Source organism: Nelumbo lutea, chromosome 6, assembly GCF_056320005.1.
Source record: "Nelumbo lutea isolate HS-2025 chromosome 6, American lotus-T2T, whole genome shotgun sequence".
Taxonomy (NCBI): Eukaryota; Viridiplantae; Streptophyta; class Magnoliopsida; order Proteales; family Nelumbonaceae; genus Nelumbo; species Nelumbo lutea.
Window position 1 is genome coordinate 1883440 of NC_142689.1, and position 22803 is coordinate 1906242.

Consider the following 22803-nt stretch of genomic DNA (forward strand, 5'->3'; position numbering starts at 1 on the left):
AAAGAGGGTTATTAATTCTCGAAATTAATGAGAAGAGAATTCCAATTAAGCGCTATTAATGAGAGAGAATGAGACTTGTATGTATCTGTTATCGGCCGATACAGTTTACCGTTTTTGGAAAGCCAGTAATCAAAACCGAATCGAAGTCGATTGATTAACTGATTAACCAATTTGGTTCATTGAAATAGTTTTATGTGATAACTAAATAAAGATTTTGAGGGAATGGCACAATGGGAAGAAAGGTTGGAACCAAAAGAGAGAGGGAGAAAAAAAAATTATGAAGGGGAGATCAAGAGGTAATTACTAGTAAACTTTTTGTTTTGGGAAATTGTTTAAAACTCTCATGAGTTTTCAGCGTTTCTCTTAAACTCACCACTAGGGGTGTCAATCGACCAGTTTCGGTTTGGATCCAATCCAATCAAAACCTTATCAAATTGGATTTGGAGGGTCCATTATAATTATTGGATTGGGCCAATCCAAGATAAATTGGTCCATATTCTTATTAGTTTCAATTAGATTTAAACCAAATTTCCAATAATCTGATCATGACACCAAACCCTTATCCAATTTGAAATCAGTCAAAAATGAAAAACAATATAAAATCACTTTTATGAAAAGTATTTTTATGAAAGCACTTTTGTAAAAATACTTTTACAAAAGTACTTTTATAAAAGCACTTTTACATAAGTAGTTTTATAAAAGCACTTTTACAAAAGTACTTTTATGAAAGTACTTTTTATAAAAACACTTCTACAAAAGTACTTTTATAAGTCTATGGAAGTACTTCTCGAAAGTACTTTTATAAAAGCACTTCTACAAAAGTACTTTTACAAAAGTACTTTTACAAAAGAACTCTACAAAAGTATTACAAAACTACTTTTACAAAAGCACTTTTTCGAAGTACTTTTATAAAAACACTTACGAAAGTACTATTATATAAGTACTTTTATGAAAGCACTTTTACAAAAGTACTTTTATAAAAGTCTATAGAAGTACTTTTCGAAAAGTGTTTTTACAAAAGTGCTTTTTGTAAAAGTACTTTTTGTTCAATGAAGTGCTTTTATAAAAGCACTTTTATGAAAATATTTTTATCAAAGTACTTTTACGAAAGTGCATTCTCAATGCTAAAAGTGCTTTTATATAATTTTTGATATTTCATTCGGTTTGGACTGGATCCAATCCAATAATGGATTGGATTGCATTTGGTTTGTATTAGATTTGGACTGGATTGGGTCCAATCCATTTATAATTGGACTCACATTGGATTGGATTGGGTTGGACCAAATCGGTTCAATTGACACCTCACCACAACTTTTTCAAAATGTCTAAAACTCACCATGTCACTAACTTGACGTTAAACAGACTAACGGGTGCTAATATATTACCATTTTAACCTTCATAAAAAAATATAAAATATATACAAAAAAAATTAACGGGTGTTAATATATTACCATTTTAATATTTTGACATGAAAAAATGAAAAAAGTCCAAAAAAGTATTTTCAAACATAAAATACATAAAAACATAGAAATCACAAAAAGTATACAAAATTATAGAAATTGCAAACAAAATAAAAAATTATTTTCAAATTATAGAAACTATAGAAATTGAAAAACAAAATCAGAAAATAAAAATTGTAGAAAAAACACCAAAAATATATAGAAAATCATAGAAATTGTAAATAATTAACAAAAATACATGAAAATTTATAGATTGAAGAAAATAGAAAATGTAAAAAAACATAAATTATAAAAACATTGGAAATTATAACAAAACACTAAAAATGAAAAAAAAAAACAAGAAAATTGAAAACTGAAAAGACCATTTTTCCCCTAACTCACCATTCAAGTGTAATTTGGTCATGAAAATTATTATTTATGCTGACATGGGCACCTCTGTTAAGAAGCATTAATGGTGCACTAAGGAAATGTGAATTTTGGAAAATAAAAACTTATTGGCATTGTGAGTTTTAGACATTTTGAAAAGTTGTGGTGAATTTAAGAGAAATGTTGAAAACTCATGGTGAGCTTTAGACAATTTCCCTTTTATTTTTTTTTATAGGGAAAATTCCTGATTAGTACCTTGTACTTTGGCTCGAGTAACAATTTAGTATTCGAACTTTAAAATGCAACAATCCAATACTTGAACATTCAAAATGTGACAATCCAATACCTGCTGTTAACCAGTCCATTAATCAGCCGTTAAGTGACATTTGAAAAGTCAAAGTTGCCTTTCGAATGCCATATAATTCTCTTTATCAACCATATAAACGTTGACAAAAAAATGAACAATCCCAAATCTTAGCCTCTTCTATTAAAAAAAGTTGGTGACTGTTTAGAAAAATCTAGAATTTGGGACTGTCCATTTTATTGTCAATGTTTGAATGGTTTATAAAGAGAATTAAATGGTAATCTTAGGACATTTTTAACTTTTCAAATGTCACTTAAGAGCTGATTAATGGACTGATTAATGGATTGTTATATTTTAAAAGTTCGGTACTGAATTTTGTCACATTTTGAAAGTTAGAATAGTCGCTCGAGCCAAATTACAGGGTAATAATGGAAAATTTTCCCTTTCCTTTTTAATAACACCGTTGATTAGAGAGGAATGCGTTGTCATACTAAGTGTCATGATTCTCCTACGTGTCAATCACTCATTAGCAAAAAATCGAGACAACCCAATGAAGGGAAAAAGATTTGCTGCGACCGTGGTCGCATGCGACCCCAGTGAGATGTAAACACGCCAGTGTTTTAAATCAAACACCAGTACGAGGTAACCAATGAAGCGCGCTCATTGAATCATCACTCTTTTGTCAGAGGGGATTGTGCACGCTGACGCTGAGACGCCGCTGAGTCGATCCGGGAGGAGGAGAAAAAACGAGTCGTAGGCGCCGATCAAAAGGTCCCAATTTATTTTCTTTCGATCCTTTCTTCTGTTGGTATTTGGTCGGATTCTTCCGGGAGATTGGATCCGAGTGCTTTAAATCCTGGAACTCCTTCGACTTAACCCTGAATCCGAATCTGATGTTCTGGGGTATTGCATCCCAAGAAGTCTGTCTGATTCGTTGCATCTCTGGTGGAACCTTTCTTTCTTTTTTTATTCTTTTTTTGTTTTGATAGGAAGGAAAGTCTCTGGTGGAACTTTTAGGGTTATATCAGGGGATCTTGAATTGTGGTGGAGTGGAGTGGATTTTGACGTTAGGGTTTCTGGACATTGATGAATCGAGCTGCCACTGCCAATGCCATTTTTGGCACTTTTGGAGGAACCTTCGGTGATTTTTGAGGTACCGAAGAAGCTTGAGCTCCATGTCTTGGGCAAGCCCTGATGAGATCTTTCTCTCCACTTCTCTTGCCAGCTATCTTGACAGTAAGCTTATCTCTCCCTATCTATCACACACATACACGCTTATTCACTCATAGACTCTCCACTTGGTCTATCTGTACTTTCTTGCTACTCTTTTGCCTCCCTTCTTTTGGGAGGTTGTAAAATGTAGGTTCTGCTAGCTTGTTTGGGGGTTGTTGGAGGTTGGTAGCATAGAATGAGACTTCTTTGCTTTGTCATTATTGGAAAAAAAAATTCAATCTTTCGACTTCAACCAAGAATCTTTTCATGCCTTCATTTAATTCATTTCAAACAGAAATAAGTCAAACTGTCAAAGTGAGGGGAGTTGTTCATGGAAATGGTTATAGTTCCATACGGGAAGAAGGTAGAAACGTGCCTCAAGTCTTAACACCGAAAGTTAACACTTTTTTCATCCCTAATATCTCTTCATATTAAAAGATTATAGAAGCATTGTAATGATAGGATCAGAATCCGAAATATGTCAAGGAGTCTGATTCCATGGCTTGGAAAAACCATGGATTCGGGAATACCTAGAGATAAAAAAGTATTGACTCGTAGATAATTGGATATCTTGTGAATTCTAACATTTACATTGTTATAAAAATATCGCAAGAAAAGGTAAAAATTTGTCGTTTCTTCATAGGAATGTCATACAGGAAAGATAAACTAATAATAGATGCCCCGTGCTCATTTATGTCAAATAAGCAAGTAAGATAAATGCCTATGGATAGAACCATAGGCTCCTGGAAACCCCACACGTGCCTTGCATGCTAGGATGCTTAGATCATGTGGATACAGGAAATGGGGATTGGGCATATGACTTTCTATATCTTGCTATATCTTGAGATCCAAGACAGCCATGGATATATTTGTCTCATCCAAATATATGTTGTCAGAAGTCTCTCTGAAATCCGCAGCTAAGTATCATATCTTGCCAAATTCAGTGAGACTTCTAACTATCTACATTTTTTTTTTCGTTGTAGTATGATTTGTTAATATACTTCTTATATTTTTTTATAACTATTTATTCTGTAAAGTATTCATTAGATTTGTGTATACAGTATCAGATATGTATCATGTCTAAAATGAATACAGTAAGAATGTAAGGGTAGTCAGGCATGTGGATAGTGGATACTGTAGCTGACACAGACACCTCATCCATTTAAGATAGTCTATGCAAGTACAGAGTGCTGCATTGGAAGCTGTGGATTTCAGTTTCAACAAACAGTCAAAGAAGTTATTGAAAAAAATCCTATGTGCACTCCTTCGAACCACTTGTTATCCACTAAAGAAGCTTTAAATGTAAAATAAACTTTGGAAGGTTTTTAAATTTCAAAGCTCTTAATGTACTAAACATAATAAGTAAGTTGTCAGTCTAAGCTTGGGGAAATAAATTCAGAATTTAAAGTGATGATTTTAATTAATATATGATACAGCTTGTCCTTAAAATAAGACACCTCAAGGTGCAAGATTTTCTGTGAGCCTTGAGAATTATGTTTTTAGGCATTAGCATTTGTATTCCTAACCCTTTTAGTCTTCCCAGTCATCTATCTCAACATTTGCATTTCTACCACACTCATATTTTGGACATCTTGTTTCTTAACTATCCAACACTCTACTCCATACAACATTTTTGGCCTCATAACTGTCTCATAAAGTTTTCCTTTTAATCTAAATGGTATTCTCTTATTATATAAGGCTATAGATGCACCCTCCATTTTGTCCATTCTGCTCTAATTTTATGGATGGTATCATCATTGATAGAAGTGCACCCTCCATTTGTCCAGTCGTAAGTGCACCCTGATTTTTGCTCCCATTACTATTAAAATTGCATTGCGTATTTTCTGTTTTAGTCCTACTTGTTCAATTAATTCTTTGTCATCAGAAAACAACATACATCTTGGTACCTCCTAAATATGTTTCTCAATTCATCAATGACTAGTGCAAACAAATAAGGGCTCAGTGCTGAGACTTGGTTGTATGACTGGAAGTTTTTCAGGCCTGCTTGTCAGACAGTTTTGTAGGTGTAACTGCACTCTAGGTTCTTAATTCTTTTATTATCTTTTGAGTTCCATGGCTAGTGCAAACGAATAAGGGACAAGTGTTTTATTTTTATTTTTTGATAAAATAAAATACAAATGAGGGCCAAATGCTGCCTTGGTTGTATGATTGAAAGTTTTTAACATGTAAGGCTCAAAGTTTTTAACATGGGTATACATGCACTCTAGGTTCCATTCTTTTTATTATCTATTCAGTTCTCATTTTTTGTAATCTAAATATTGCACTCCATAATCCATATGATGTGAAAGATGAGGTCAAAGAGAAACTTCTAGCAAAAGACTACATGCAAATGTAAATAGGATGAGTGAATAGATGTTAGTCCAAATGATATATTATAGACAGGGTGGTCTTCCTTTCTCCAGTCATTTATGCTGACAAAATCTAATATTAATAATCTTCTTAATCTATCCTGTTCCTGTCCATTTTCTGAAACACATAAGACGTGGGGAAGTTCTTATCAATTAGAAAAAGAAATTATGATTCCCATTCCCAAATTTGATGCTTTCCATAAATTTTACAGAGAAGCTTCTTGTTTTGCTGCGAGATGGTCGAAAACTATTGGGAATACTTCGTTCTTTTGATCAATTTGGTACTTCTCTTCTCCTATTGTTTTCTGGCATTCCATTAATTTTTTATCTTCATTTTTTTAATTCATCAATGAAGACTTTTTTGTTGAATTCCTTTCCCGCAGCAAATGCTGTTCTTGAAGGTGCATGTGAGCGAGTGATTGTTGGTGATCTTTATTGTGACATCCCCTTGGGTCTCTATGTAATTCGTGGGGAGAATGTTGTCTTAATTGGCGAGCTGGTACCAAATTTCTTATTATTTAGCTCTATGTAACCGTTGGGTTGTTATTAGAGTGGTTCTCACATTATTTCATCTTTTTTGGGGGTTTTGTGATTGGACAGGATCTAGAAAGAGAGGAGCTTCCCCCACATATGTCTCGTGTTTCAGCTGCAGAGATAAGAAGGGTAAGTGGCAGTTTTTCTTTGCTCCCCATATTAGGTGTCTAACACTGTTCTATTGGAAAAGTAACCATTGGAATAGCTGAATGCCTATATGAAATACATCTGTCTGGATTTTTTTTAACTTCTTGTGTGCCTGCACATGAACTATCTCCAGTTTGATAATAGGCAAGGCTTATGTAAATGCTGGCTTCCATAATGGAGGTTGTTGGCCTTGGTTTGTAAACCACAAAATAAGCAAGTTTGGGTGAATGACTCTTACGCAACATGCTTGTGCATGCATATGTACACCATTTTCTGAAAGATTATATTTCAGAAAGTGAAAACTGAAACCCCTATACATAATAATATTTTTTGAAAAGTGTTGTGTTCACATAATGTAGAAAAAAAAGGTCAAAAAAGGATTATGTTACATGGATTCTTTAAACGGACAAAGTACCTCACTACCTCTACTGAACATTCATTTCAGATTTCAATGTTTGCACAGATTCAGGGCACAATGCAATTTGAGTGTATTTAATCCCTTCTTATTTGTATTTCATTTCCTTTAATCTTGATCACGGTATTTCTCTGTGTTCTTTTTGTTGAACTGGGGAAATTATTCAAAGTTCTTGTCATTTCTTTTGAAGATCAGGTTTAAATTCATCAAGTCATTTATTTACTTGTTTTGTATTGTAGTAGTTTATAACTAATGTGTAATTACATAATTCTTGTGTCTAATTTTATATGAACACTGCAAAATATGTAGATATTTTATTTGTTTATTTTTGTTACCTAAGTGACACCTGGTTGTAACCTGGGTTTTCACTTTATTTTGCCTGGCTAAAATGCCTAGGCATCACATGGCTGTCTTTAACTAAATTGAGATAAATAACATAAACTTCCTTTTTCTCTCATGGCTTGTCTGAAATTTATGCATCTCTAATTTTAGATGTAAACAGTTGCTTGTGTACTGAAGTAGAAAGGTATTTTATAAAATTTTTAGCTTTTGAGGACATGTAGCTATCTTTTTTTTTTTTTTTTCTTATTGGAAACGGTAACTTCATTAAAGAGAGATCAAAGTACAGCTGTCAACCCTGTTGAGCCCAAGATATAATTTAATTACAATACTGCCTGGAACATGTTCTCCTTCAGAGTCCTTTGTTTTGCTAAGGTATCAACTAATCCATTGGCTGATCTTCATGTCCACTAGAAACATGTGCTAATCTCCCACTCTCATTGATCCTGAAGACATAGCAATTATTTTGCCTTCTCCATCTTTGAAAACTCTCCCTATACCTGAACAGCCCGGGTACTTATAGAGCTTCCATCAAAGTTCAACTTAATCCTTTTTTGTGTTGGCAGGGACCAAAGTTCTTGTACAACAGGTTTTAGGAAGTTGTAACTGCCACCTCATCCCAATTCTTGTAGATATCATATGTTAAAAAGTCTTTAAATAAATCAATTGATTTCAATCAGTGAATAATCTTAATGGTTATTCCTTCTATAATTTTTGATGAAGGAAGATTTGGCCCGACCTCACAGTTATGCGACACGTGGCAAAGGCAACATCTTGGCACAAAAGCAAGCCTAAGGCACGAGCGCCAAGGGGAGAAACCAGCGGTCCGAACTCCCTACTAGGGGCCCGAACTCACCCTTGGCCCCAAACCAGAAAGTAATCCGAACTGGCCTGCCTTGTAACAGTTCGGGACATACTTCGCCGAATTGGCCTGCCTTGTAACAGTTCGGGATACACCTCGCCGAACTGGCCTGCCTTGTAACAGCTCGGGATACCCCTCGCCGAACTGACATTCCCTATACATACCTCCAAACTCAAGACTTCGCCTCGCTCACCACCACCACATCACCTTCAGGGCACCAAAACCAAGCAAACCGTACTACGCCTGACACCGAGGAAGTCCGTACCCGAGGGCGTCGCACCCGACTGACTTGGGATCTGACGCTTGACGGCCGCACTCTAAACAGCCACCTGCCACCGCCTCCTGACACCGCCATCTCCAGTTAGAGAGACGGTTAGGCAGTGACGGTTCTGTCCCAGGTGAAAGGACGACGCCCGAATTGACAGACGCAAGGGTAATCATACCCGACTTGACAAGGGCCTCGAAGCGAGTGCGTGAAGTGATTATAAAAGGCTCCCTGCCCCCAACAAACAAGGTATGTGAACTTTGCGCTATCTGGTCTACACTTTGCCTTTGAGAGATTACTGACTTGAGCTTCGGAGTTATCACACTGGGTTCCCCCCGGAGTTCTCTCATCTTTCCCGTTTTAGGCTCCCCAACGCTCCAGCTCAGAGGTGAATTCGTTGACAGCTAAGACCGGCCGGATTGCGCTCCATCAATTGGCGCCGTCTGTGGGAACGCTTCTAAAAGCCTCCCTCTAAATCTCTTTTACTTACCATTCTTTCAAAAACTCCAACACCCACTCCAACACCGAAATGGCCTCCTCCAGCAGTGTCGGACGTGGAACCGAAATAGCCATTACCGGAGAACAACTTCATGTTCCGGCGGTGTGCATTGGGCAGTTCACCATCCCCCTTTCAGTGGATGGGATCCCAAGTTTGAATGTGCCACAGGCGGTGGCACCGCTGAACACTCCCTCGCTGAACATTCCTCTTCCACTCCCCATCGAAACCAACTTCGCGGAACCAACTGCTGTCCCACTAGCAGCCCGCCAAAACCAGCTAGATGATCAGATGCAATGCATGTGGCCAATGCAGCAATTCCAACAGTACCAACTTCAGCAACACCAGGTGTTGCACCACCTCTCCCAACACCATTACCAACAACAGTTCCCTCAGCTACCCTTGAACCAACCACTGCTCCCCCCCGACACCCAGTTTCAAGCCGGTCAAGGCCACCTAACAGTCAGGCCTCATCCCCGGGCCGAAAGCAAAGAAAGATCACCCCCGCCTTGTAGCTCGCGGGTGGGTCAAGAACCTCACCAACAAAGTCACCTCGGCGCTCCAAGCCCGAGTTCCCACTCACGGAGAACCACTTCAGCGCCTTAGCAATAGGCCAGCATTCCGGGCTCCTCGAGCTCGGCAACACGGAGGCAAGCGGCGCCAGCACCAAGCCCACTCAAAGAAGGCGCCGGCGAAGTTGTCGAACTGCTACCCGCATGCTACCCGAGCTCAGAGGCAAGGAAGAAACGAGCTCGGGCGAGGTAAAAACCGTCCCCATTCTCTCAGTTCCTTCCCCCCTTTCAACAGAACTTCTGGTAGTCCCTTTGCTTAGAGATTTTAAACTCCCATCTCTGGACAAGTATGATGGGTCCTTTGACCCCAACGACCACGTCGATGCGTTCCAGTGGCAAATGCACCTCGCTAGGGCCAGCGAATCGTGTATGTGCGTGGCCTTCACCACCACCTTCAGAGGGGTGGTCCGCACCTAGTACCAGAACCTAGCTTCTGGGTCAATAAGAAGCTGGGCCCAGTTCGTGCAGATCTTCACTGCGCACTTTGTTACCAGCAAGAGGTGCCCCAAAACCGAGGAAAGCATCTTCGAGGTAATCCAAAGAGAGGGAGAACCGATCCGGAGCTACATCAAGCGGTTCAATGAAGCATGCTTGCAGATCCCTCGGTTAGACCCTGCGGTACAGTTCGCCGGGGCCAAAAGAGGGGTGACACACAAAGAATTCAAATGGCACATGGTGGCCAGCCAACCCGCAACCGTAGCCGACTTCCTCAAGCTCGCGGACAAGTTTATGAGAACCGAGGAAGAGATCAACCAGAGAGCCGAAGGCGGGGCTGAAAAAAGAAAAAGAGAAGGCGAGCCCTCCAACCCCGGCGACAGAAGAAGCCAGAACCGAGAGGCGAAGCTAAGCCAGCCGTCCCGAGCTCCATTAGCAGTTCGGACGGACTACACGCCGTTGAACACAAGGCGGACCAAGATCCTAATGACGATCAAGGATGCTCCCTATGTAAAGTGGCCACCTCGCCTGAAAAGCAACCCAAACGAGAGGAACAAAAATTTATATTGTAGTTTTCATAAAGATCATGGTCATAGCACCGAACAATGTAATAATCTCCGCGATGAGATAGAGGGACTCATCCGTCGCGGGTACTTAAGAAATTTTGTACATTACGACAATAGTAATAAAGCAGGTCGGCAAGGGGAACACGGGAAGGATGTCCCCGAGTCGAGCAGCAGACCGACCGAAGCCTTGCAGCGACCTCCTCCCCTAGAAGAAAGGCCAGTCCGGGGAACCATCCACGTGATAGTGGGCGGTTCGGTGGTGGCAGGATGCACTTTGGTGGCGGCAAGGACGTCAGTTCGCGAAGCAGCCCGAGAGGAGCAGAACCCTCCCAAGAGGCCGAAGACAGAAGAACCGATCTTTTTCACAGAAGACGATGCACGAGGTGTTCACTACCCCCACGACAACGCGCTCGTCATAAAGCTAAGGATCAACGACTTCGAAGTCCGGCACGTACTGGTAGACTCAGGCAATTCGGCGGACATCCTATTCAAATCGGCGTTCGACCAATTGCAATTGCAGAAAAGCGAGTTGAAACCCGCGCACACTCCTTTGGTGGGCTTCAGTGGAGAGGAAGTCTGGCCCCTGGGGAAGATAACAGTACCTGTGGAAGTTGGCACATGGCCATGCGCGGTGAGACTCAACCATGATTTTCTGGTGGTCGCGACCCCCTCCCCATACAACGCCATAATAGGGCGACCAATTACGCATATTCTGCGTGCTGTGGTCTCCATCTATTATCTGGCAATGAAGTTCCCAACGGACTTCGGTGTGGGGGTAGCGCGGGGCGATCAACTTGAGTCCAGCAAATGCTATGTTGCCGCCCTAAAGGGAAAAACCAAGGCAGCCGACGACCTCGAACTGGGGCGGCCTGCAGAGCAGGGCGAGGAACGAGCTTCGCCCACTGAGGAAACAGTTGCAGTCCCGATCTCGGCTACAGATCCGACGCGAACACTACAGATCGGTGCCTCCGTCAAGGAGCCTTTGCGAACTGAACTGGTGAGTTTCCTACTCCAAAATTTAGATATTTGTGCATGGTTCGCGGCAGATATGCCCGGTATTGACCATGGCCTTGTAACTCACAAGCTTAACACTGACCCTGTAGTCAAACCCATTAGACAGAAGAAACACAACTTAGCCCCAGAGCACTGGAGGGCGGTCGACGAAGAAGTCGAAAAGCTCATCGCAGCGGACTTCATAAGGGAAGTTCATTACCCGAGCTGGGTAGCCAACCCAGTGCTGGTGAAAAAAGCCAACGGCAAGTGGCGCATGTGGGTCGACTACACCGACCTAAACCGAGCTTGCCCAAGAGACTGCTTCCCCCTGCCCCGAATTGACCGCCTAGTGGACGCGACCTCAGGACATGAGCTGCTAAGCTTCCTGGACGCCTACTCAGGCTACAACCAGATCAAGATGGACCAGTCCGACCAAGAAAAAATCAGCTTCATTACCGAGTTCGGCCTGTACTGTTACAAGGTCATGCCCTTCAGGCTAAAGAATGCTGGCGCGACCTTTCAAAGACTTGTAAATAAACTTTTTCGGCCTTTAATTGGCACGAAAATCGAATGTTATGTAGACGACATGGTTGTCAAAACACAGTTTTCGCGAGAATTAATAAAAGACTTGGATTCAGTCTTCCAAATTCTGCGTCAATATAACATGAGACTAAACCCAAACAAGTGTGTCTCCGGTGTCACACCGGGTAAGTTTCTAGGGTACATTGTCAACCGGCGCGGTATTGAGGCAAACCCGGACAAAATAAAGGCCATCCTTGATATGAGACCACCTCGGAAAGTAAAAGAAGTTCAAAGGCTAAACGGCTGCATAACCGCTCTGAGTCGCTTCATGTCCAAGTCGGCAGACCACTGCCTGCCTTTCTTTAAGGCAATCAAGGGCAAAGGGTTCGAATGGAACCGAGATTGCCAGCTCGCGTTCGACGAGCTAAAGACTTACCTCGCCACCGTACCAACCTTAGCCAGACTCGAGGAGGGCGAGGTCTTAGAACTGTACCTCTCGGCGAGCGACGAGGTGGTCAGTTCGGTATTAGTAAAACAAGTAGATCGGGTCCAGCGGCCCGTCTATTATGTTAGTAAAATTCTGCAGGGAGCAGAAACAAGGTACCCGCAGATAGAAAAAATTGCCTATGCACTGGTGATATCATCTCGGAAACTCCGCCCGTACTTCCAAGCTCACACCGTCGTCTTAACCGACAAACCCCTAAGACAAGTCTTACTAAAGCCTGAGGTCTCCGGTAGGCTGACGAAGTGGGCCATCGAACTCAGCGAATACGATCTCCAGTACAAACCACGGACCGCAATTAAAGCGCAAGCTTTGGCAGATTTTATCGCCGAGTGCACTTTCAGCCTCGAAGGCCAACAGGTTGAGCCCGAGGTCCCCAGTTCGGGTGAACCCGGAGCTTCCAAGCCAATTGAGTCTGAACCCCGTGAAGTAGCAGCCAGTGTGGCCACTCTCCTGGTCAGGCGAAACGCGAACGGGGATGAGGAGCCCTGAATCCTTCACGTAGATGGTTCCTCGAACCAGCAAGGCAGCGGGGCTGGAATAGTCTTATGCGGCCCAGGTGGCACAAAATTGGAATACGCACTACGCTTTGAGTTCGCGGCATCTAACAACGAGGCAGAATACGAGGCACTGATAGCCAGGCTGAACTTAGCGCAAAAGGTAAGAGCAAAGCACTTGGTCATCTGTAGCGATTCCCATCTCGTAGTCAACCAAGTTACGAGCGAGTATGAAGCACGCGAGCTCTCTATGATCGCATATTTGGCGAAAGTAAAAGAGGCCCTGCTCAACTTCCAGTCACACTTCATCAGGCAAATCCCGAGGTCAGAGAACACTGAGCTGAGGCCGACTCTCTGTCCCGGTTAGCCAGCACAAGTTGCAACAACATGAGAACCGTGTACATAGAAGATTTACCTCGGCCTAGTATTCTCGGGGGGGGGGGGGGCAGAGGAGGTCGTTTCCGTCCTCGAAGCAGAGCCGAGCTGGATCGACCCACTCGCGAGCTTCTTGGTAGACGGAACCCTCCCTGCAGAACGCAATGCAACTAAGAGGGTGCAGCGCCAGGCAGCCAAATACATCATAATTGACGAACGGTTGTACCGATGGTCCTACACGCTCCCCTACTTGCGTTGCCTGCGACCTGTCGAAGCCGAGTTCGTACTCCGCGACACTCATGAAGGCCTATGCGGTGGACACCTGGGTGGCAGAGCACTCGCCCAAAAAGCACTTCGACAAGGATACTACTGGCCAACGATGAAGGCAGAAGCAGTCGAGCTCGTCAGAAAAAGCGACAAATGCCAGAAGCACGCCAATATCCACCATCAGTCTGCTTTCGACCTCAAATACCTCGCCAGCCCGTGGCCCTTTGCACAATGGGGCATCAACCTCCTGGGGCCATTCCCGCCAACAACAGGAGGGAGAAAATTCCTAGTTGTGGCAGTGGATTACTTCACGAAGTGGATAGAAGCCGAACCTCTGGCAACAGTTACGGCCCGAAACATACAAAACTTCTTTTGGAAGAACATAGTATGGTGTTTCGGGTTACCTCGGGTACTAATCTCCGACAACGGCAAACAGTTCGAGGATATCAAGTTCCAATAGTGGTGCCAGAGCATGGGGATTCGACAGAACTTCACATCAGTCGCGCACCCGCAGGCAAACAGTCAGACGGAAGTTATGAATAGAGCCATCTTGCACGGAATGAAAGCACGTTTAGATCGAGCTAAGGGATTGTGGACCGAAGAGCTACCAAGCGTTTTATGGGCTCACCGAACTACAGAAAAAACCGCCACGGGAGAAACCCCCTTTAACCTCACCTACAGCACTGAAGCAGTGATCTCGGTGGAAATCGAAGTACCAACATTGCGACTAGAAACATACGACGATCGGACAAACGGAGATGAGTTACGGATCAACCTTGACCTACTGGACGAGGTAAGGGACCTCGCGCACATTCGGACAGCGGCCTATCAGCAGCAGGTAGCTCGCTACTACAATGCCAGAGTAAAGCAGCGAAGCTTCTGGGTCGGCGACCTAGTCCTTCGTAAGATTATGGTGCCCGAACCCGGCGTGGGCAAACTTGGACCAAACTGGGAAGGGCCCTATAAGGTAAAGAGAGCGCTCGGGGGGGCATACGAGCTCGAAACCTTAGAAGGCAAACAAGTACCTCGAGCGTGGAACATTGTGAACTTAAGGCGATACTACCTATAAACCGCCAAGCGAAGTGGACGAAATCTCTTCAAGGGCCCAAGGGCCATGATGCAGAGCCAAGAGGAACCTCGACGTAAGCAAGCAAAGAAAAGTCGGGCATATTATCAGCTCGACAAAAAATCAGTTCGCTACAAAATCCTTAGCGCCGAAACAGGTCGCGCAAGTACAATAACCCGGACAAGAAACAATGGCATATTATCAGTTCAACAAAGAATCAGTTCGGAAAAAAGAACACTTAGTCAAAAAGATTGTCTATTCCGTTGCAAGAAACAGGAGTGCATTGGCCATCAGAAGGCACTTCAAAAAAAAAATCTTTACATGCCCGGAGCTACTTCTTCGCCATTAGAAGGCACTTCAACAACACCCGAAGGCCCTGCCTCTCCTTCAGAATCCGGCTCGCCATCTGCAGCATTGGCCATCTCCTGAGTTATACGGGAAGTGGATATGGCACTAACATCGAGGTCGGGGTACGTGTTCTGGATCATCCACTGGCTCAGCTTGAACCCCCTTCTGTAAGAATCCACCATCAGATTGTCAAAACGGGGAGAGGCAATATAGTCTTCAACGGCCATCTTCTTGGCGTCTTCAATGCCTTGGGAAAAAATCTGCGTTTTCTCCCTGATGTCCTGAAGATATTCGATTTGATGCTGCAAGTCCAACTTCAAGTCCGCCATGTGCTTGACGACTACCCCCATGGCCTCGGCATCACGCTGAGACATCGCCTGCCTGGCCATGGCGACGCGAGCAGCCTCTTCGACAGCATAAGCGGCCGCCTCAGCAGCTCGGGTATTTGCCTCGGCGGCACGGAAAGCCTCTTCAGCAGCATGGGCGGCAGCCTCAGCAGCACGCGCCTGTCGCGAACTCCTCTCCACTTGGGCTGCTAAGGCGTGAATTGAAGAATTCACCTACCAAAAGAAACAAGTGATTAACAGCAAAAGCGATAGAAAATGAAGAAGGCAAACAAAATCTGACTTACCACCATAGCATGTGTTACGGCGCGGCAGGCGACCTGATTCAAAGGAAGATCGGTCCACGCCGCGATCTCCTCGAGGAAAGTAGCCTCCCTACTCTTCTGAAGAGCGTAGTTCGGCGTCAACACGCTCCTGAACTCCCCTTGAGCTCCCAAGCCCGAGGGCCCAGCTTGCGTATGAGTGGACCCAAAGTGAGCAGGAGCACCCGTGTGAGTAGTCTCAGCGTAAGGCACCCCGGCCGCTTCATGCATCGGTGGAGTCACCTCGGGCTCCCTGGGCAGATCCTCCGGCGTGTGGCCTGGAACTTGAGGCTCCTCATCCGGGGGCAGCTCGGTACGAGTTCGCTTGGCGACCCGTTTCCTCCTCTTCATGCCTTGGAACAGACGCCCCCCACGAGTTCTCTCCGCGTCCATCACACCTGCAGAAATGAGTTCGACATCAGAAAAAATGAAGGAACAAAGCAAGCAAGAAACCGCATAACTAGAAACCTACCCGAACTCAGACCGACCGCAATGAGCTTGGCCTCCGTTAAGTACTGATGGCACTTTAAACCTTGTCGTGCCCATTGCCGGAGGCCCTTCACTGTCTCTTTGTCGAGAGTGACACCTGAATCAAGAGCGGCCTCACCCCACCCGGTCTGAAAGGGCCATCCTTGTGCACTTCGCACACCGAAGTAGTCCCGCTTCCACGCCGGGACCTTATTAGGAAGATCGTGCAGAAGCTTAAAGCCCGGGCGAGGAGAAAGGTAATACGCCCGTCTTCCCCCTAGGAAGAGAACCCGCTTGTCTCTTGAGCATCAAGATGGAGGAGAATATCTCCAAGTCTAAAGGGAAATTCTGCTCGCAAAATAGGGAGACAGTCCCCACTAGGTTCCGAATAGAGTTCAGATGAAGCTGGCCAATGGTAACACCGAAGTGGTTTATAACTTCGACGAGAAGAGGGTGGAAAGGCAGTTGCAACCCCGCAGCGAGCTGCTCTCGAAAATTCACGATCTCATCGGGACCGTGTTCCCAAGGAAAGCTACCTGAAGGAATGAAATATGTATACCCCCCAGGCAGATTGTAAGACGTAAGTATAGATTGGAGCCCCTCGGGCGTCATGGTTGAGGGACCAAACCTGTCTAGCATTCGACCTCGGCGAGAGGTAGACGCCAAACTGCCCGAAGCGGCTCGGCCTGCGGGTTCATAGTCATCAAGTTCCACCTCAGGATCACTAAGGCAGTCGGGGGATACGGCACGGTTTGTAGAACCTACATCAGTCCTATCTGAAGAGTCGTCTGAGCTATCGAAGCTAGACATCGAGGAAAAGAGGTGGATTCAGGAAGGTACTCACCAGAAAGTTTTGAAGGCTCCAGAGACGGGAACAAGCCAAAAACCTTGAAGGCTAAGTAACCAGCCTAAACGCGAGCTGAAAAACCTGGACACGAGCTCAAGAGGCAAACCGCAGAAGTGACAAATCGACTGGGGTCCCCCACTATTTATAGCTACAGTAACCAAAAACCGACAGTGCAGATCAAAGACAATTCGACGGCCCGCATTCGCGCTGACTGCACGTCCCCTGAGATCGAGACGTGATTGGCGCACGTCTTTTTGAAAAGAGCGAAACGTCAGCGAACGTCTTTTTAAAACCGACGTCGCGCCGGCGCCCGTCTTTCTAAAACTGACAACACGCCGCACGTCTCCCTGCAACTGACAACCACCAGCGCACGTCCCTTCAGAACGGCAGTGGCACGCTTTTTTCAAATTTAAATGACCCGCTGTCACGTCCCAGCGGTGCGAATTTTTGAAACTTAAACGTGCGTTGTCACATCTGTCAACATTTATGAGCAGTAGGCATGGTTCCCGCCTTCTCGGACACCCTAGAAAACCGAAGAACCCTGGCAAAAGCAACTTGCACAGTCAAGATTCGAAGAACGGGACAAATCCACCTACCACCTCGCAAAACTCCCCGCACTAGGGCAAGACCCTTGGCGCGAGGAGTGGGGGGCAATTGATGAAGGATGATTTGGCCCGACCTCACAGTTATGTGACACATGGCAAAGGCAACAGCTCGGCACAAAAGCAAGCCTAAGGCGCGAGCGCCAAGGGGAGAAACCAACGGTCCGAACTCCCTACTAGGGACCCGAACTCACCCTTGGCCCCAAACTAGAAAGTAATCCGAACTGGCCTGCCTTGTAACAGTTCGGGACATACTTCGCCGAACTGGCCTGCCTTGTAACAGTTTGGGATACACCTCGCCGAACTGGCCTGCCTTGTAACAGTTCGCGATACACCTCGCCGAACTGGCCTATCTTGTAACAGCTCGGGATACCCCTCGCCGAACTGACCTTCCCTATACATACCTCCGAACTCAAGACTTCACCTCGCTCACCACCACCACATCACCTTCAAGGCGCCGCACCCGACTGACTTGGGATCTGACGCTTGATGGCCGCACTCTAAACGGCCACTTGCCACCGCCTCCTGACACCGCCATCTCCAGTTAGAGAGACGGTTAGGCAGTGACGGTTCTGTCCCAACAGAAAGGACGACGCCTGAATTGACAGACGCAAGGGTAATCATACCCGACCTGACAAGGGCCTCGGAGCGAGTGCGCGAAGTGATTATAAAAGGCCCCCTGCCCCCAACAAACAAGGTATGTGAACTTTGCGCTATCTGGTCTACACTTTGCCTTTGAGAGATTACTGACTTGAGCTTCGGAGTTATCACACCAGGTTCCCCCCGGAGTTCTCTCATCTTTCCCGTTTCAGGCTCCCCGACGCTCCAGCTCAGAGGCGAATTCGTTGGCAGCTAAGACCGGCCAGATTGCGCTCCATCAATTTCCTTCTTGTATCTTTTCACACTTTTAAAGATTCTATTATGTCTTTTTTCCTAGACTGAACTAAGAACAATTGCTTTTGTAGCTCTCCACATGATTCTTCCATGCCTCTTCGCAAGGTTCATAGTATCGACACAATATTCCTTGTATTGGGCATATCATATCATATCTTTGGGCCCCAATACACCTGTGTACAGGTGTTTTACAAACATTCTTTTTTTATTAAATAATATATATAATTATATTTAAAGCTAAAATTTGAAAAAGAAAAAAAAAACTAAAAAAAAGGCGTATCAGTTAAAGTACCGATACACCTCTGCCAATACATAGAGGTGTATCGATACTTTGAACCATGCCTCTTTAGTTGCCTAGAAAAAATTGAGTCAAAGAGGCTCACCACATCTAGGAAAGGGGTATGAGAACCGAGACCAAATAAATAACACAAAAGTACAAGAGATTAACAGGTGTGTGATTGTCTCAATATAACTCAAGCAGAGACTACAAACATGGGGTATGAGAACCAAGACCAAATAAAGAACACAAAAGGACGAGATTAATAGGTGTGTGATTGTCTCAATATAACTCAAGCGGAGACTACAAACATGGGGTGAAAGGCAAAGATTTAGCCTTTTTCTTTGCAATATATCCAAAATATTGATTTTTTTGGAGTACCACCTCCTAGTAAAAAACCCAGATTTTTGGAGTACACCAAACCTCCTTTGATGGAAAGTTCCTTGCAAGGTTAGAGGATTGAAGGAGGACATTATAGAAAAAGAATCAAGTGAGAAAACCAGAAGGGGAAGGTTTCTAGATTCTGCTATCTATGCAAGATTGGCCCAAGTAGACTGGCCCTAAAAGAGCAACAAGTTCATCCATCATCTCCATTTCCAACTCCCTTAACCCTCTCCTCAAGCCCAGATCCCATGAATTATCAATAAAAACTGAAGAGTTCACTTTTCTTTTGTTTTCTGAAAGGGAATAAATAGTAGGGAACTTATCTCCAAGGCCCGGTTCGCTTTTTGGGAAGTTGCTTACCTAGGTAAATACACATTATGCACTTACTTGACTCAGATAAGTGCATTTATCCATGTTCTTTTATTTCTCACGTAAATAGAAAAATGACCATTTTAGCCATAAAAAGCCATTATTAAAATGGACAATTTTGTCTCATCCCCAGGTGGGAAAGTTAAGTGATAAATCTGAAAAATGAAAATGGGTATCTTGGTGAATGGGAATCAGAATCCCATTGACCAACTTTCCCCCCTTTTCAAAATCCCCAAAAAAAACCAGAACAGGCTCCAAGGGGAATCTCCAACCCAAGCATCTTCCCAAAACAACAATTTGTTTCTTGCATAGGCATCAAATTTGAAATATGGAAGGATGGAAGGAAAGATACCATGAATAGCTTTCCAAGGAGAACATTGAGAAGCCCTAGGGTCAGACCCACATCCCAACTATTGTCCTACCAATCCATGTATGCTAATAATCACCCTATGCCCGTCTATCCTGTTCCATCAACAGCCTCCGTAACCATTTTCCCAACAATACTGTATTCCTTAATTCTTGGTAAGCGATAGTAGTAATCACTTCTGCCTCTTAACAATTTGGCTCCCGTTAAGGAGGAAATTTCCAAGCCTATAGTTGATTTCAGTGGTTCTAAAGAGTAAAATGCACCTTGATTAGTTGATCAATTTTGTTAGGAGAAACTCTGTCGAATAAATTTAGAAATGAAATGGAGTTTACCTTTTTGGATATGATTTAGAAGTAAGAACTTCAATCCTCATTACCATGCCTCAATGAGTGAACTTCCATTCTCATATGAGCTTGTCTCCTTTTCATGCTTATTCTGGGAATAGTTGCCTATAAGCTGGATCCATTGCATGATCCCCAGTAGAAATGTGCCAGCTGTCTTTTGACCATGCAAATAATGTGTTGTGCAAAGGCTGCTTTATGTTCTCTCTTGAGTGAGGGATTCATGAATATGGGGTGGCAATTTTTCACCCAACCCACCCACTATCTAACCCGCTCACTTGGCGGGTTGTGTGATCAACCCATCACCCAACCCGCCCATTTAAATGGGTTGGGTTGGGTTGGATTGTGGATAACCGTTGGGTTAATCATTACAAACATTAGTATTAAATTCTTAGCACTTTTTTATTTTCTTCATTTGAATTAAATAATTTATAATTAATGCATTAATTTTCTATTAATTATTAACTAAATTTAGTTGTCTTGAATCAACACACTTCACCCAACATAAATCCAAATCAATTTGACCCAAGTCCGAACCAGTTCAATGTGGCCTGACCCAATCCAAGTCAACCCGAATCTGAAATAGACATTGGACAAGATGGCTTGGTACTGCTTGCTTTGCCTGGTTTGGGTTGTCCGGTTCAACCATTATTAACACAGCCCGGGTCGACCCAACACAAGTTGATCCGGGTCGACCCGAATCCGAAATGGGTATGATCGGACGGGGTCCAAACCCTTAACCATCATGCTTGCTTTGCCCGGTTTGGATCATCCAGTTTGGTTCATATCCGCTCAACCTTACCCGAATCCAGACCGGTCCAATTTACTTATTTTGACCTGCTTCGGGCCAATCGGTTCAACCCCAAACCCATGCACAAACCTGATATGAGCCAACCTAAGTCAATCCACCATTGATTGAACCGGTCCAGTCTGGTCTGACCAGATTGCACTGGTCCGGTTGGGGTCTGGCTCGACTGAACTGAACTGGTACCGGTCCGATCGGGTTTTTTCTGACCGGACTGAACTGGTTCGAGCGGGGTCTAGTCTGACCGGACTGGTCCGGATCTAAACGGTTCAACCACTCTTGAACTTGATGTGATTACCTCGAAGACAATCCAATTAGATAGTTCAAGTTGGTCTTACCGGTTCGAACCTATGTGGTTCGTCAAATTCGAAACCCAAACATAGTTAAATGGCTTTGCTTCTTGTATAAAAATAACATGCATGTAATGTGATTTGAACCTACACGTATAAATAGCAACTATTATTACCACTAAGCTATGACTAACTTATTTGTTAAAGAGGAGTTAGTTTTTTGTTTTAAGTAAATAAATATAAAATTAATGGGTTTGGGTGGGTTGGATTGGGTTAAAGCGGGTTTGGGTTGAAAGCCCATTTAATTTTATATAATTGGGTCATTAACAGGTTGACGGGTTAAATGGGTTGGATTGAAACTCAACCCAAACCAAACCCAACCCAACCCGCCCAATTGCCACCACTATTCATGAACATGTGGGTGAATCATGAAGTGGTTGTTTGTGGATGCAGGCAGTGCACATTGGTCTAGGGCATTTGGTGCAATGCTATTAGGGATCTAGCAAATAGGTAACTGGCAGAGATCTGGGTTGACTTAAAACATAGTGAAGAAATGAAATACTCACAAAATTTTGCTGAGAGCTGCATACTAGTAAGAAAAAGGATAAAAATTCAAATCTGCTTCAGTGGAGAACAGATTTGGTCCTCACAGCCTTTTGCAGCCGTGCATTTGGGAACATATACGTCCTCCTATTTTTTTTATTTCATGGGGAGATATTCGCAATGCATGGCTACACGGGGCTGTAAGGACTAAATCCGATTTTGCGTCAGTGGGCATGTCTTCTGTTACGTCTGTAACATGCATCGCTTTGTAGCTAGCTGCTTGGTAATTCTTGTTCTTCAGAAACCGTCAATTTCCTTTTTGTTGTGTTTATAACATTTTTGTAACCTTTGCATCTCTCATCAGGCACAAAAAGCAGAAAGGGATGCCACAGATCTGAAGGGCTCCATGAGAAAGAGAATGGAATTCCTCGATTTGGATTGATGACATGTCAGTCTTGTGCAATTTTCCTGTCATGTGTTAATGCCATGTTGTCCGCAAATATTAGCGCGGTTGGTTGGTACTCAAGAAACTACTATGGGGAAATAATGTTTTGCTCCCATTTTCATGTTATCTTGTTATTCCCCGAAGACAGGTTTGGTAAGCTCTCCTGAGCGATCCTGGCTGGCTGATTAGTTTAATGCAGTTAGAGAATGATGTCTTTAGTTATTTTAAGAGTTCGAAACAAAAATAATGGTTCGCGTTCGTTTCTCATGTGGGAATTGGCATTTAAGGGCAACCTATTGGAAAGTAGTATGAACAAGCTACCCTGCAATACTGGTTGGCTCCAATTAGCTACTTGAGAAGTTAATATTCTTTTCTCTTCATCCTGAAAGGTGAAGCAAGTTCCCCTTAAAAGTACTTTTTTGTTTCTTTTAGAGTGATGCTTGATTTAACTATTTAAGGGCGAGATGTAGAGTAGAGATATGTTGACAATGAATTTTCGTACTCCGATACTCTCAGATTCCACCGTGTTAGCACTCCGTTAGATAACTTAAGAAAAGGCTCCCATGTCTGTATGTGCGTTTTTAAACGTTTATAAAACTCTTAACTGCTTTTG

The 22803-nt window shown here is 43.7% G+C and overlaps 1 protein-coding gene across 9 annotated transcripts; it reads left to right on the forward strand.

The window, feature by feature from the left end:
- Positions 1–2701: 2701 nt before the first annotated feature.
- LOC148846767 (sm-like protein LSM1B) lies at positions 2702–22601 on the forward strand. Of its 9 annotated transcripts, none has more exons than XM_088949243.1 (7): positions 2765–2901; positions 3120–3366; positions 5924–5992; positions 6067–6210; positions 6312–6374; positions 21656–21712; positions 22110–22601. In XM_088949243.1, exons 2-6 carry the CDS (start codon positions 3325–3327, stop codon positions 21695–21697), a joined length of 360 nt encoding a protein of 119 aa, XP_088805369.1. In that variant the 5' UTR covers positions 2765–2901; positions 3120–3324; the 3' UTR covers positions 21698–21712; positions 22110–22601. The 9 variants fall into 9 exon arrangements, with proteins under 9 accessions (XP_088805367.1, XP_088805368.1, XP_088805369.1 ...); XM_088949245.1 differs by having other exon boundaries at positions 6095–6210; XM_088949244.1 differs by having other exon boundaries at positions 2767–2901; positions 3148–3366.
- The last annotated feature ends 202 nt before the right edge of the window (positions 22602–22803 follow it).

Excerpts from the sequence above, each read along its gene's own strand:
- LOC148846767 (XM_088949239.1), top strand. The coding sequence starts at position 3,325 with ATGAGATCTTTCTCTCCACTTCTCTTGCCAGCTATCTTGACA. Across the intron at positions 3,367-5,923 it reads TCTTGCCAGCTATCTTGACA|AGAAGCTTCTTGTTTTGCTG; the intron begins GTAAGCTTATCT and ends TAAATTTTACAG. Across the intron at positions 5,993-6,066 it reads TCGTTCTTTTGATCAATTTG|ACTTTTTTGTTGAATTCCTT; the intron begins GTACTTCTCTTC and ends TCATCAATGAAG.